Raw genomic sequence first — 16,474 nt, forward strand, 5'->3', positions numbered from 1 at the left:
CACCAACTCTTGGGCTACTTATTATACCAATGGATAGTGGAATTGACCATCTCATTATAATACTTCCATGGGCAGTGTGCATAAGAAGCACTGCTGCAACAATAAATTATAGGTTCTGGAACAAATATTATAATTACATAACTAGAAAAAATGAATACTGCAATATTATTTTAACTATATAATTGTTAGTCCAAGAATGGAAAGCACTCCAAACAGCAACAAATGTTTAGCTATTACACAGCAAGTTTTTAAAAAAAGACTAGTCTATTCTGATATATTGAAATAAAGAGCCAGAAACAACTATAATCATTGAAGAATATTAAATTTGAAAGTTAAGTTTAAGTGTCACACTTCAAGCATCACTTAAGAAATGAAACAACTGACACTAACCTAATGAGGAAGAAATATCAGGGTGTAAAATTTTATTACTCAGTCACTATGTACATCATGATCACAAATGTGTATTAAAAAAAACAAAAAACAAAAACTACTGACAAAATGGACATTAAGATCACACACACAGCATGTTAGTCTTCTTAGTTTATTAGCGGTAAGGGTGGTAACCAATTGAATTTCCTCTGCGAGCTTTGCCATAGCTACTGTTCTGTTGACCTGGGAAAAAACAGGAAGTATTTACACAAGCACATCATTTGGGTAAAGATAATTTTTTTTATATTAATATCCTAAAGATATAATGAAAAACTGACACTTAATATGTAAATTTCTTTCAATAATCAAGTTTAAATATGAATAGTAAAATTTACCTTTAAATAATCATAACTATGCATTGCATACTTTAAATCATTATAAAACTTTTGACGTTGACAAATTAGTTGAAATTTCAAAAACAAAAATTACTGATTAACAGTAACCACGTACCATAACCTTGTCCATAACCCCATCCACTGTAGTCATACCCACTGTAGTTACTGCCATAACCACCACCATAGCTACCATAACCACTGTAGTCATAGTTTCCATATCCTTGGTTATAGCCTCCATATGCCTGACCATATCCACCATAACTTTGGTTTCCCCATCCTTGTTGTTGGAAACCTGAGAGAAAAAACAAAACAGAAGCTCCTTTTTAGCTACCTTATGAATAACAAAAAGTATCATGCATCACCAACTGTGTAGTAAACAGATTTAAACCCTGTGTGAATGACATTGGTGCATTGCACAAACTCCAATTTCTGTTAAGCTATACCTATAGAGCCTGTAAAAAGAAAGGTTTGTTCCCAGTAAATCTTTGTATTTTTCTACCCTAACTGTAGCAAAAAATCAGCTATTTACAGTAAAATGAAAAGTTGAAAAATATGAAATAATCTAAATCACCTTACTTTTATTTCTAGAATGACTACATAATGTATCAAATAATCTCAAACAATTCTAAAAGCCAAAGTTAATACTTTTCACATCCATGTCAATTAGATTACAGCCACTCATAGAGTATGGCAAAAACCATCTATCACGGCAGAGCTACGTGTAAACACCGATAATAAAGTTGTTTAATTAACATTTGAATGTAACTATGCAGAAAAGGTTGTGACATGCACAAAAAGGTAAGTGGGACAATGTTATTATTTTACAAGTAATAGTAAATCACAATATTTAATAAGACACAAACTAACATATCATATACACATTGAACCAAATGTTACCCCTTCTAGGGAAAAAAAATCCAGTTATCAAAAAGAAACTCACTTCCTCTTCCACGCCCTCTTCCATTTCCTCGACCACGAGGCGCTCCCCAGCTGCCACCCATAAAACCACCTCTCATAGCTCTGGGGTCAGGCTTCATTGTAGCTTTTTTAACATCACATTCCTTATTTCCTATAGTTTGTTTTGGTTGTTTACAAACTTCATTAACTGCATCTTCAGATTCAAAAGTGATGAAACAGAACTGCCTTCGCTGGTTTTTCACTTTGTCAAATGGCAATTCAACATTTTCAACCTGAAAAGAAAAAAATGTTATGAAAAGAATCAAATACATATCACATTAAAACATTTAATCTGGACTGTTATCGAAAAAACAAACATTAGAAATATCATTTGGTACTTGTAATATTTTACTCAGAATTTGATAACATTGAACTTTATCCTTAGCTATAAAACTAAAAAATATTAACCATTCTATACAGACACACACACACAAAAAAAAAGTCTAGAATTCTTGAAACCAAGTCTGTCTGTTTGTGTGCATATGTCAAAACAAAAAACAGGAGCCCTCATGCTACTGACAAGTCTTTTATTTTGAATATTGCACTATCTTTTCTCTACCTCTTGCATATAAAACTTCTGAATAATCATAATTAATGGGAAAGACCACGCAGACAAGACAATCAAGGTAGGTTTAAAAAGCCAAAATAGTAATTTGAAGTTTTATTTCTAGGACACAATCTCTGAAAAATGGAGGTATTGCCAATTGTTTGTACTCAAATATACATTTTAAGCATTCATCTAAAAATAACAAAGGCAATTATACCTTTAAAGTTTCAGTATCTGTCACTTTCAAAGTAATGTAGAAACATGTATTAAATTAAGACTGATCCGTAGTCCATATTGAAACACACTACAATAGATAACTTTGACATGATTGTTAAAAAACTGGTACATCTAAAAAAATAACACCCTGTGTTATTTAAAGTATCTTCCATGAAAATTGTCAAACCCCTTGAAACAGGTAGTCTTCATGCATAGTTAAGGCAATTTCAAATGAGAACTTTTGACAGTTTGATAATGTACACTTCCAAAGCTGACTGAATTATACTTTACTGCAATAAATATTCATTTTCAAGTAGATCCACAACTTAAAGAGAACAATATATTACTTTTTCAGTGCCCAGTAACTTCACAATCTGTCCAAAAGCTTAAGACACTTAACCATCTCAATTTGATCAACCTTGCAATCACCATGTAAAAATGACTATACATCTAACATTTAATGTAGAAAGTGGATCTTCACTTAATTTTAGTAAACACTACAAGACTATTGTACACAAGAAAATTGATTTTAATTATCTTTACTAAAGATTTGTCTGTGAATTTATGAAGTTAAAAGTGACTAAGATTCTGACTAGATTGAGTGAAAGGTGATTTCCATGTCAAGATTAAAAAATAATTTATCTTACAGTTTTCCAAATTCACATGCATAACATCTAGAACCTCCTAAAAGAATATCAAGGTCTTTAACCATAGTTTTATATTTTATTATTTCTACACTAACACTATACAGGCTCAGACCAATTTACCATCCCTTTTTTCCCCTTCATTCTAAAATGGCTGTACATTATAACAGAAATTAAACTTGTTTATCCTAAAAAGCCTTAAGCTCCAAGTTTAAACCCATTTTTGTGAAATGTTATTGTTCTTTGAACCATGTCTAACTATTACACATGTAACAAGGCCATAAACACCTGGCACTTTATGATAACACAAGTTATTGAATTATATAACACACAAGGCTCGCATACATACTTCATTGAAATATTTATTTATTTTTTTTCGCTTATGTTTTTCTACGTAACCTAACAAGTTCCCAGTTTTTACATTTTAGTTACTTAGAGAAATATACAAAAAAAGAAAGAAAATTTAGTGATTGCACACGAGTTTTGTTTTTGCAGTTGGATAGAATTATTGTTAGTGCTTTAATAAATCATTATTTCACAGAATCAGTTAGGAACAAAACTTGTAATCACAGCAACAGCAACTTTGAATACATGTTAGCCTACTAGTAAGTCAGCCTATGATTGAATGAATTAATAGACAAATCTTTAACACAATATAATTATCATTTGTGTATAAAGACTTGTAAAAAAAAATCCCCCAAAAATTATATTTTCAAAGAAAAGAATTGTTCATTTTGCTAGTTAGTGTTAGAGAAGAGAAAATAACAGATAAAAAATATGATTTCTGGGGTTCTTAAACACTTAGCCTTAAGGTTTAGAAAAAAAAAGGTGTAAAATAATGAAATTACTATGACTACGAACCTTCCCATACTGCTCAAAATGAGCCTTGATGTCAGCTTCAAGCATAGTGGGATCAAGCCCTCCAACAAAGATCTTCTTAACACCAGGTTTAGCTTTTGCTCTCTTGGGATCAACCTGTTTTCCTTTAATCACATGACTGCTTACTGCCAAAACCTAAATAACATTAAAGTTGTAATATAAACAACTTTTAAACCAAAATTCAACGAAACCATTAAGCCTAATTAAACATCCTACTTTATTCTTAAACACAGTTCTATCAAAGATAAATATAAAAATTACTACTAGGATGATCAAACACTAGAATTTGTAGTCTTATCAATGCATTCCTTTTAATATCTATTTAGTGTGGCATGCAACAAAGAGACTCGCATCAAAAAAATAAAATAAATTTATTTCGTAATTTCAATAATCACAAACCATGTGAAATAAAAATTGGAAATTTTAGACATTTACAACTGGGATGCATACAACAGTTCTGGTGACAGGAAAACTATCAAGAGCCTCATGATAAAGTTACATAATATATAGTCTTTCACAAATACAAAGAGTATTAATATTTTACCGATTCAACTGCTTCTACTGTAGAGAAGGTGACAAAGGCAAACCCCCGAGACTTCCCAGTAGCTGGATCAGTTTTTATATTTACATCGGTAACTTCTCCAAACTTGGAAAAGTATTCTTTTATCTCATCTGGAGAAAAATAAATAAAACAAAATTTTGTACTTATGTAAACAAACTGTTTCATCTAAATTTGAGCCATTTCAAAAAGAAAAGTAACAACAGAATTTGGACTATTTATAAAAATCAACCTACTTATCCATGCCTTATTAACTATGCATACAGGTTTCTTCATTTAGAACCACAAAACTATATATATTATACCAATTTTTTACAAAATTTGGCAAGATTTTAGTAAACGTTATAGATCTATTAAAAAATCAATTCTCTGTGTACAACAAAGTATTTATACTTCTCATATTTTCTCCACCCTAACATTGTAGCACAAGTTGGAAAATATAAAATGAAAATTACTTTTTTTTTAGAATGACTGCAGGTTGTAATGGACAATTATAATTACTTGCCTTAGATAGACTTGGAGAATCCCCCACCCCATTTAGGTTATTTAAAATAAGTCTCTAATTTATACATTTCAGTTACCTTTGATAATACACACACACAAAAGAAATTTAGCACTTATTTTAGCCTTGCTGCCTTTTACATTTGGCTGCATGGTTTAGTAAGCCTATATTTTTTGTATCATTCTAAGAATTGTAGACCATACATGTTGGTTGTCTAAAAATAATTAATCTAATTATCAGATATGCATTTTAGACTAAAAGTATCAGACTCTGGAATAGAATGTCTCAAAAATACTATGCCTTATCTGGCTTTCTAAATATATTAAAGAAATTTGAAAAAAAAATTTGTGCTTGTTTATGTAGTTTTGTGTTTATGAAGCATTATAATACTTACTTGATGAGGTATCCCAACTTACACCTCCAACAAACAGTTTCCTACAAAGAACACAAAAAATAAAAATCAATAAAACAAAACTTACTTATTCTAATATTAATACATTAAAAATAAGTCCCTACAAGTTACTTTACCTTTAAGTCTTTATTTAAGCAGACCATAATCAGGTCTTAATGCTTAAGATGGCCTCTGAAAAGTTTATTCGAAAGGGAAAATAAATTAGCATAATGAAATCTGAAAAATCAAACATTTACATTACAATTACTTGTAGTATCAGGATATAATATGGGCCACCCTTTTACACTGGGTAAACTTCAGTGCCAAAGATTGCTTCTGGACATCCTACTTAAGTCCTGTTAAAAAGAGTTTACATCAAACACCCAATTACTTTCACATATTTTATTTGACAAACATTCAAAATGTTTACTTTACAACTTTCATGTAAATTAAGTCTTTGAATATGCTCAGGGTCTGTAATGAAAAAGTATTGGGAATTACTGAGCATTTATTTCTGTGAACTTTTTTTTCAACAGTATTTACACCTATGTAAAAGGTTAGGTGTGCTTCAATTTTACCAAGCAGTGGTGAAAGCTCCTTCCAGTTCAGTCTGCTTCGGTCCCGAGATGGTGGAGGCTGAACAACCCATGTTCCAACATCTTGGCTACGGTGAAAAAAAGATTCCTGCTGTGGATGAGCTGTGACGTCTGCACATCCATGCCTGACGGGTCGTCATGGTGGTTTAGTGGAGGCCCACTTCATCCCACCCTTTTAAATTTTTTATTCTTAACATTTAAATTTTATACATACCATGCAACCCACTTACATGTTTAGAATGAACAACATTTTACATCACGTTTGTTCTAGACCCACTTATAATCACAGTTTTAGTAGTCATAATATATAATAATGTTAATTACTGGAATTACACTAAGTATAAAGGAATAATACAAGATACTGCTCAGGACTTGAGGAGCGTTTTGTGTGAGAATCAACAGACCCCCTCTAGAACAGAAGGCGCCTCCACTGGGGGTATATCGATCCACCACTGCCAACACAAGAGCAAAAAACACTTTAATAAAACATTCATATCAATGAAAGTACCTAAAAAATGTTTCAGAATTGACAACTGCTAATCAATAAAACATTACAACCACATTTTAAATTAATGGTTTGTGCAGCAATGTTAAATAAAAGGTACACAAATACTGAGATCTTTTAAACCGAAAAAATTATTTTAAAACTTCAAAAAAATTTCATTTTGTTTTACAAGATTTTATACACTATTTTAAATCAAAATAAATTTATAAAAATATAGAAACAGACAAAAAAGATACCCAGTTCCAGGGACATCATTCTGTGTTTTTAGGTGTCATTATTTACTAAAGATAATCTCATAAAAACTGTAAAATTGAGTTTCCCACACCCTGCAAACACAAAATCATGTCTTCAATTTTTACTTTTCTAATGTAGAAAACCAATGGATGATCACAAAAATGAAATAACACAGGTCTACTGTCAATGAACTTAATCTTAGTGCAGCCTATCAACCCATTATGTAATTAGTAAATTGTTTTTGTGAAAGCTAAAGGTTTGTAAAAAAAAGAAAAGAAAAAAGTTTAGATTATTTATGAGCTTGACACAAATCTATATGGGGTTTTAAAAAAAATTAATACAAATATAACTACAGGTTAGACTACTGAGTACAAGATATCAGTGCTAGACGATGCTTTGGTTTTGCCTTCAAAACAGGCATTCCACTGTTTAACCTGTTTATACAAGACATTGATAGTAAACTAAGAATATTAAATAAAGTAACTTTAATATATATTGTTAATGAAGCTTTTCACCCAATACCAGGACTCGGGCTGGTTGTAGAATATTACAGTAGTAGTTGAGACAGTTATACCCTCAGTTGCTTTAACAACAACTTTTGGGGGTGTGATCTGTGTTAAACTGATGAACTGTAATTTTTTCCCCCCCCCTTTTAAATCAATCTCTCCTCACATTATCACCCCGGAACTCAAATATGCATATATATATATATATATATATTGTATATTTCAACCTACAGAATACCATGATACTAGAGTTACATATTACTAACTTTCCTCACTAGTATTCTAATACTCACTTCTCAATAATTATTCCAGATTTTCACAAAACTTTGTACACTAGCTACTACAACACTATCCATACAAGTCACTACAAGTTTCTTTTAGAAGGGCAGAGGAGGAAATCTTATACTGTGATAAACTGGATGACAGATGCATTCATTAAAAAATTACAATTATCATATCTGATCAATCATGTTTTTAGACAAGTGTTTGCCAATTGGGCCAGGCTTAAAAATATTTCTGTTTGCTGTAACCCTAAACTAATTAAAAACATGGGTAGGCAATTTTTTTTTTCTTTTTCAAATTGGTTGGCAAAATGTTTTTGGAAATACCACTAGTTCCATTATCAACCGAAACATAATGCAATAAACCATGAATACAATTACTATCAACATTTATTTTTTGAAGAGAATTACAGAAATTTAAAATTCTTTTGCAACACACATTTGCTGGTCAATATTGACCTCAATCGATGAAGTTGAACTGACTGTTGCTGATAATTTTACAGTTTACTCTTCCATTTTACCTCATTCACCAAGTAAATCTACAAGTACTTTCCTCCGTGTGAATAAGTTTCCAATTGAAATAACATGTTTTGACCCTAATCCTCACCACCCGAGAAAATTTTTCGGATACAGATACACTGAACAGACTTGAGTTTACCATACTGTTGAATAAGCTCGTCACTAGTAAATTCTTCCTTGCTAGATCATGTATTTATTAGTTTAGCGTGAAGGATCCCGGGGACAAAATAAGCCATGCTGTCAAATCTCAATGCATTGAGCTATCGACTGGTAATCACGTGATGCCCTCCAACAACATTGTGGACAACATGAACATCTGAGAAAAAATATTCTAATCATCATACAGGATAAAAAAAATTTAAATTGGTAAATTTTGTTAGATGGATCGGTATATTGGCAGAAATTGGTGAAAATAAAAACTTTCCAGAACACAATTAAAAACAAACAAAAACTTATTCAGCCCCAATTTCAGACAGTCAGTCAGGTTACAGCAAACAAACATTTTAAAGTCTGGACTTCTTATATTTCATGACTTGAAAACCTACCAGAGGTCATTGGAACAAACAATCTATGTTACAAACTGTCACTTAAATTTCAGTGAGTACCCACTACAATCAAAAGACAGTTTCAAGCTTCAATTAGAAAAAGAAAATGATCTTTCTACTGATTATAAACATATACATCAAAAGAAAACAGTTGAAACTACCTTGAAAGTTAAGAATAAATGGGTAAGGCTTTTATAGTAGGTTGGACATATATACATTGAAATTTTAACAAATGGAGAAGTTAGATCACTAAAATTTTATATTTTACCTTGTCATTATTTATAACTTGTGTTCATGTTAATACATTGAAAAAAAAAGCTATATTAATGAAGCTACACAAAGTACACAAGTGGGATAACAGAGCATATTCATATTATAAGAGAAGTGAAGTAGAAACAGTTTTAATATTTCCCTTTGAAATTAAGGAATTGAAACTCAGCTAATATAAATATTTGAATTGTAAATATGTCCTGATGCCAAGTTCATTAACACACATTTATAATTAATTAATTGCTGAATGCACATCTGTAAAATGTGTAATCGACCAATGCCATACACAGTGGGTTAAGAAGAGGATTAGATCTCTTGAAAAATATTTTAAATTGTTATTTTTTCCAAGGGTAAATTTGCTAGGGCAAATTTGGAGGACTGAAAGGTCCCTTGCTAGCCATGTTATGTTAATATTGACAGCCTTACTGTCATCTTGCTTTTCATTATTTTGTGTAATGCCTTCTTTAAATTTGCTTCATCCACCACACCTGAAAGCACATGTATTTAATATTTATGTAGATACAACTTAAAATCTAAGTGCTCTACCACTAGCAGCAGCACACTAGTCTAAAACCAAATACAGAAGAACGGATGATCCAATGATCTATTTATTGAATTAGTGTGATCAGTGGATAGCCGACTGGCCACTACTAAAGATTTGACAGGCATACATACATACATACATACATACATACATACATACATATATAACTTACTGTTATTAATGAATATATGTATGTATGTATGTGTGTGATGATAATGGGTATAAAGTTTCCTATGAATTGTAATGTACTCCATGTTCTATGCTACTTATTCAAATGTCATACAAGTAAAATATAATGTTACACTTAAGATACTAGAAGCAGCATAAGTAAGACGTGTAACACCATGATTTTTTGAAAAACCAAAAAACAAATTGATCAAAGTTACATCTTGGTTTTTACATTGAATGTCCATATTTTACAAAAAATGTGATTGTTTTGCACTGTGGCATTTAGAGCTGGGTGACCAGTGGAACTTTCAAATCAATTAATTGTCGGGCTTATTAATCAATTGTTCTCCCATAAAACATGGCTAAATAGAATAATTGAAAACAATAATCAGAAATGCTAATTTTAAATTAGTTGATTATTTTTGTGACATTTATCACTTAATTGAATCTCAATTAATCAACTATTTTACATGACAGTGATTACACCAGAAGGAACACTGGAGGTGGGAGGAGATGGAAGAAAGGTGTTCAAACCACTGGAACCCACCTTTGTTATTTTATTGGCTACATTAAAAATGTTATTACCAGCTATCAACAAAAAACTAGACTGATTATGGAACTTTGACACACAAGAAAATGGTTTCTATTCTACAGAAACACTCTTAAGTTCAAAACACCACAAACTATTTGCAAACTACAATGAAAAGTAAACAAAAAGATGTGAAAAAAAAACACTAACCAAACAACAAAAATCTTCGAAAAACTACTGGTTTTTCAGAACTCCTTACTCAAGGTTCTTCTTTGTGAAGGGAAACAGAATCTTGCACAGCCAGGGTACATAATAGTAAAATCACTCAGTTTAAATATTCTACACAACATAAATTCTAGCTACAGTATAAGTAGGAAACAAAATGTCAAAATAGGATGAAGGACAAATATTGATTTTTCCAGTAAAGTGGACTCTAATGGCCGATACTTAAAAAAACTACACAATTTTTTTTTTCAGAGATGTGATAAATATAAGCAAATTTGCTTTTAATGATTGATAACTGATCTACTAGTATTTTTCTTGAAGCAATCTCAGAATTAGTCACATAAAGGGGCATGCAATATATTTTGGGAAGAATATAGGGAAAAGGGGATAGCTATCAAAAGAAACAAATTTGTATTTTGAATTTAACTAAACCTACTCCCATCTACTGCATGTTTATTAATTTTTTTCATCCACTTGCCATTTCTTGACCTGTAAGGAATACACATTGTAAATTATATACAAAGTTATAGAATTGCTAAAATTTGTCATCACCAAGAATCAAACGAGCCCTTTCACACATGAAGCAAGTACCTTAACAATCCTGTCACTAACTCCACATAACTGCAAAGACATAAGGAAAAAATGGAACACATTTTCTTGTACATTATTATGCCAGATTGGAAATGATGCAATAATAGAACACTAGTTATGTTCTGTCATCATTCTATTATTTTTGAAAACATTTTATTCTCCAAGTTTATAAAGGTTTTAAATATTTAGTCTGTGGTATAATCAGGTTAGTAAAAAAGCTTACTGTTGCTTTTCAAGCAAAGAATATAACCATTTGGCAATAAACTAATTGTTGTAAATAGTACACAGGTCTAAAGGCTGTCACACTACTATTACAACTAGAGTCATAGTGACATAAAATCACTGCTCCTAAAATATGCAACTGTGAAAGTACACCATCCAGTTTGACTTTGCTCAGTAGCATGGCTGTAACCATATAAACTTTTCTTAATTTTCTCATTTGATGTTTTCATATATATACACACACGCACACCTCTGTCAAATTTTCATATCAGACAATTGTCCCTTATAAGTGAGTGCAATAATGGTAAATTATACATCATTTTAAGCAAACATACAACTTACAAGTCACTGATGGAACCCAAGAGCACTAGTAAGATGGCAGACTAGAGAACTATACTTGGCTCAATAAGATGATTTGCAGTCTTCAAACCAAGATAGTAACCAGCAATTTTTCTCATCTTTTGACTTAATAGGAATAATAATATTAATACCAGCTTCAGCTATTACTATCAATATATTGTTTAAGAAAGATAATACTGTGCTTCAAAATATCTTTAAGCACAGAATTATAATTTCAAAATGATAAACTAATACAATATATAAGCTCAGTAATTATTAAATAGAAAGAGTCAGTTTAATACACAATCTCTGACTTAACCAAAGAAAATTAAGGTGTTTTACTAAGTGGGTAGGGTTCCCAACAAATTTGGAAAAGCACACGTAAATTGTAGGGATGGGGAGGTTGCAATTAAGTGAGCATTTTGCTGCCACTGGAAAGTTGAAAGCTGTTATGCATGAAGAGTTACACACTACCAAAGACTAGTGGTTTTGGGTTATGGCCAACACTGTTTATAGCTCCTTCACTATTGGCCTTTCTCACACTTCTTTTTTTCATTATTAGTGACCTCTTCTGGAACCTACTTAAAAATCACAGGGTACATGGATGTTGTTCTTCACTTGGGGCATTTACTTGTATCTTCACCATCAGAGATAAAACTTAATCTCTTATCTATTAGTTTTAGTCACAGGGATCCTGTAGTGGTCATATCCACACCTGCTACACTGGCAACATTCCAAGCATTTTACAACCTTGCATGTTCGTGTCAGCTTCGAAACTGACACTTCTGACAATTATAGAGTTCAAAATGATTGATTAGTGTTTGAAGAAAAGCAGCGTGTTCTCAGTGAAATTACAATAGCATAATTGATGGCCAAATGCCAGTTTTCAGCAAAAAATTGCTCCCACTAACCCTATGAAAAAAAATAAAAAAATACTATCTTCATAAGTACTTCTCTCTTTCACAATTGCCCCTCTACCATTAGATTCATCATAAGAATTAAAATAAGCTTCATTCTGACAAACTTGCAGGAAATACAATAAAATCTCAGAATTAACTAGCTGAAAGCAGTTTAGCTAGTACAATAGCAAAGTCAGAGATTGCTTTGTTATAGTGCAATTATAAATGAAAATCTTATCTATTTACTTTTACAATCATGACTTATGAGTTAACAGTTAAAACTAATAGAAAAATATGGTACTACTATTAGTAACAGTTAACATTCATAATCAGTTACAAACATGCAATGTTCCAAATATTATGCACAATATTAATTATTATTAGTTTTAATATTACAAAATTAAATCAGGAAGATACAAAAAATAGATGTAACCTTGGATACAGTATTTTGTTTAGAGGACTATTACTTTCTCCCCTCCCTTCCCAAACAATATCTCAATTGTCTTGCTAAGTCAAACTATTTTACACTTCACAGAACTGGAAAACCATACTTTTGGGATTTTAATTTAAAATTTTATCGTTTTTTATTTAAAAAATTACACACACATGACTGTTATTGTTAAGTCATTTTATAAGTCTTGAAACAAATAATTTGGCCATTGTTGGTACTGCCACTGGTGAAGTATTACCAGACATTCTCATCACAATATTCTCCAGAAGTTATCATTACGTGCAGAAATTATTCAGTATACTATTAGTATTAAAGTTCCTAATATAAATAAATTCAATTTTTAAATTATTTTACTTTCATGGGACAAAAAACATTTTATGATTTAAAACTTTGTGAATAAAATTCGCATTTCACTTTAATTTAAAATGTCATTATTAAGATAATAAATAAAATGATGTTTTGCAAGTTTAAAGTTTACGTTTCACTTACAGAAACCTTAAAATTACATTACATTTATAAATTCCTAGCTAGTAGTAGTAGTATACGTGCACGAGAATCCATTCAGAGGCTTAACGCTTAGTGACAGTGAGTATCCCTACCAACGGCACTCAACACCACGAGAAACTCGCCGGCATTCAGTTTTAGTCAATATGGCGTCAAACAAAGACCGCCATATTGGGCGTTACGTTATCTATATCGTATTCATAAATTTGCTAAATTACATCTTTCTTTCTTTTTTTTTAACTGTAAAATTTCATGGTTAAAATACAACTCGTAAGTCTGGAAGTTTAAATCGTTTCAACATTAATTTCATGTTTCAAGACTGTTAAGTTACCTATCATCTTCTTTCGCACTATCTGTTTGACCCGTTGTTCCACTGCCAGTATTGGAAACATCTCCGCCTTGATTATTGTCAGAGGTGTCCATACCGTCTTGTTCTTGATACTGCTCATATTGACCCTCAGCATATTCGCCATACTGCTGGTTTTCGTCACCATAATCTCCTCCATTGTACTGATTATCGTGATCACCCATCTCTTGTAATTTAAAAAACAGCGGCTGAAAAAATCAAAATTTCCGACAGCTCCTACTTTCTTCCTGATCAAATCGGTGAAAACTCAGCGCGCAAAGTATTAATACCCCTGAGTCACGTGCTGCTAGTAGCGTATTTTATTGGTTAAAAATGCCGCGTATGGAAACGTTATATACTACACATCAATGGACGAATAAAATAATATGCAATATGATATCACATAATTACAAAGGAAAAGCTGTGAGAACATAACACATTAACACTTTATTGTTATATCTTGATTTTTTAAATAAAGCTACTAAAGGGCTATTTGCGCAAGCCGTCCTTAATTTTGAACTAATAGACTGGGGGAAGGTGGGCAACCAACACCAGCTCGAGGGTTTATCTAATCGACCTGTTGGATTTGACCATGTCTCTTATAACGCACCCAGGACCCCAAAATGCGGAGCGATAATTTTTATTTATTTATTTTTTTTTTTGCTGTAGAACCAAGTAGCCTCCGATACACATTTCGGCATGCTAAACACTGGGCTTCGTTCGGCGTAAATGGACATTTTACTAAAATAATCTTAAGGGACGAACATTTTCGGTGACGGTTTTCGAACCCGCGATCTGCAACTGCGAATCGAGCATCCTAACCACCAGACCATACCAAGCCCGCTTAAGTGAAAATTTTGGATATAAATTAGTGAGGTTGTTTGTTTGTAGTTAAGCACAATGGTCTGTCTGTGTTGTACCAGCACGGGTATCGAAACCCAGTTTCTAGCATTATAAGTCCACAGACTTACCGCTGTGTCACTGGGGGCTAGTCAGATTGAGTTGACACAAAAACCTGACTAAATCAGTACATAGGTAACAAACTAAGAATATATATTTGTAATTGTAAATAAATGAGCAGCTAGCTTCAGAATTATGAAGTAATCGCTTTTTTTATCTATAAATATAACAGTTCAACTTGAGTTAGTTTTGCAACGCGAAATAAAAGTTACCATAGTACAAGATCAAATAGAAACAGTATTTAAGTAATCTGTGCCAAATTGCGGCGTAAAGGTTTACACAGAGATGAAAATTAAGTTTCCATTTATCACACTATTAACATTATACCAGCTCTAACACAGCTTGCTTTATAGTGTTGCGTCATCGAGTCACATGACTACTGTGACGCAACGTTTCTAGAACTATCATGTACTTTGGCGAATGTTCTAGTTCTTACTAGATATAGGGTAGGCTGGTATGTAAAAGAGGGGAATGTAATGTCTGGGTAGATAGTGAGTAATTGAACTGCAGTCACAGGGTATTGTTGAAGTTAATGTTCGTTCGTTAATGTTGTTTTAGCGCGAGTATTGAGATTAAGTGTATCGCAGAGTTATATTCGGAAAGAATAAACCAGTTTTATTAAGTAAAGACTTGTGTCGTTAAAGTTTCGTTGGAACGAAGTTACGGAAAGTTAATTAACAAACGGAGACGTAACAATATTATTGAGTATTGTTCATTACCAGAGCTTAAAAATCCCAGTCGCTTATTACCACGTTGCAGTGACATTATCAGGACGTAAAAATCCTACAAAACAATGACGGTATCAGGACTTAGAAACTGCCAGTTTCGTTGTACTTCAGTGAAATAATAATACTAGAAATTTTACTATATTTTCATTCTTAAAGAGTTTTTATATGCATTATGTTTTCGTTTTATTTCTATTTCATTATTAATTTTTGTGTTATCTCCGTGGTTTTGTTTCTTTTATTTAGTTTACTTTTTGTGATTGCGTGTACTTCCACATTATTTTTTTTATATTAAAAGGTGTTTTTATATTGTATTGTTACGTCTCCGTTCGTTAGTTAATTTTCCGTAAATTCGTTCCGACGAGACTTTAGCGACACAAGTCCTTTCTTAAATAAAACTGGTTTATAATTTCTGAATATAACTTTGCGATACACTTAATTTCAACAGTCGTGCTATAACAAACGCAAAAATTCTCAATGAACGTCTTACGTGCTCGACTCAACAATACTCAGTTCAATTACACATTGCATTACGTTGCTTCTTGGCCGGTCTTATATATACAAGACTACCCCAATCTAGTAGTCTCCCGACATTTCATGAAGGTTCGAGAGAGAAGTGGCGTGATACAAGCGTCACGTGACCTGCGTTGTCGTAACACTGCCCCTTCCTTAGTATTGTTCGTCCCGAACAATAGTATCTTACATTAAACCAATAACAATTAACAATAACTTAATTAAATATACAGAATTACAAACACAAAATTACAATTCAACAAAGTCTCTTAATTTTACGGGACGTATCTTCTTCCATACTGGTCTCTGTCTCGTTGGCTTCTGCTTCATCAGGAAATGTCCTATCATTGGTAACAGTCACATCAGTGGGAGTAAATTCATCAAGAGCTTCACATCTTCAGCAGCGTCATTTGTTCTGTTGTTCACTTCGTCCCAACTGAAATGTCCTGGACCATGATAACACCAAAGCCTGTTGGCATGCACAGCTTTTGGCTTGCCTCGCCGACCACATTTGATTTGGAAAGTCACATCTGAGAGACGATC

General features: G+C 32.2%; 1 protein-coding gene and 1 long non-coding RNA gene across 6 annotated transcripts in view; one reads left to right on the forward strand and one right to left on the reverse strand.

Annotated features, from left to right (window-relative positions):
• Positions 1–391: 391 nt before the first annotated feature.
• Positions 392–14,024, reverse strand: LOC106458162 (RNA-binding protein squid-like). 5 transcript variants are annotated; one of them, XM_022384336.1, is made up of 9 exons: positions 13,719–13,790; positions 10,367–10,870; positions 6,038–6,507; positions 5,463–5,503; positions 4,552–4,679; positions 3,990–4,142; positions 1,705–1,954; positions 880–1,056; positions 392–612 (listed from the first exon to the last, which is right to left on the reverse strand). In XM_022384336.1, the coding sequence occupies exons 3-9, from the start codon at positions 6,106–6,108 to the stop codon at positions 545–547; spliced, it is 888 nt and encodes a 295-aa protein (XP_022240044.1). In that variant the 5' UTR covers positions 6,109–6,507; positions 10,367–10,870; positions 13,719–13,790; the 3' UTR covers positions 392–544. The 5 variants fall into 5 exon arrangements, with proteins under 5 accessions (XP_022240044.1, XP_022240040.1, XP_013773088.1 ...); XM_022384332.1 differs by lacking the exon at positions 10,367–10,870 and having other exon boundaries at positions 13,719–13,833; XM_013917634.2 differs by lacking the exons at positions 6,038–6,507; positions 10,367–10,870 and having other exon boundaries at positions 392–604; positions 13,719–14,024.
• Positions 9,337–16,474, forward strand: part of LOC111085498 — a 25,083-nt gene continuing 17,945 nt past the window's right edge. The window contains exon 1 of the long non-coding RNA XR_002610336.1: positions 9,337–9,415. This is a non-coding gene — a long non-coding RNA (uncharacterized LOC111085498). The remainder of the gene's footprint in view (positions 9,416–16,474) is intronic.

Source organism: Limulus polyphemus, unplaced genomic scaffold, assembly GCF_000517525.1.
Source record: "Limulus polyphemus unplaced genomic scaffold, Limulus_polyphemus-2.1.2 Scaffold20, whole genome shotgun sequence".
Classification (NCBI taxonomy): domain Eukaryota; kingdom Metazoa; phylum Arthropoda; class Merostomata; order Xiphosura; family Limulidae; genus Limulus; species Limulus polyphemus.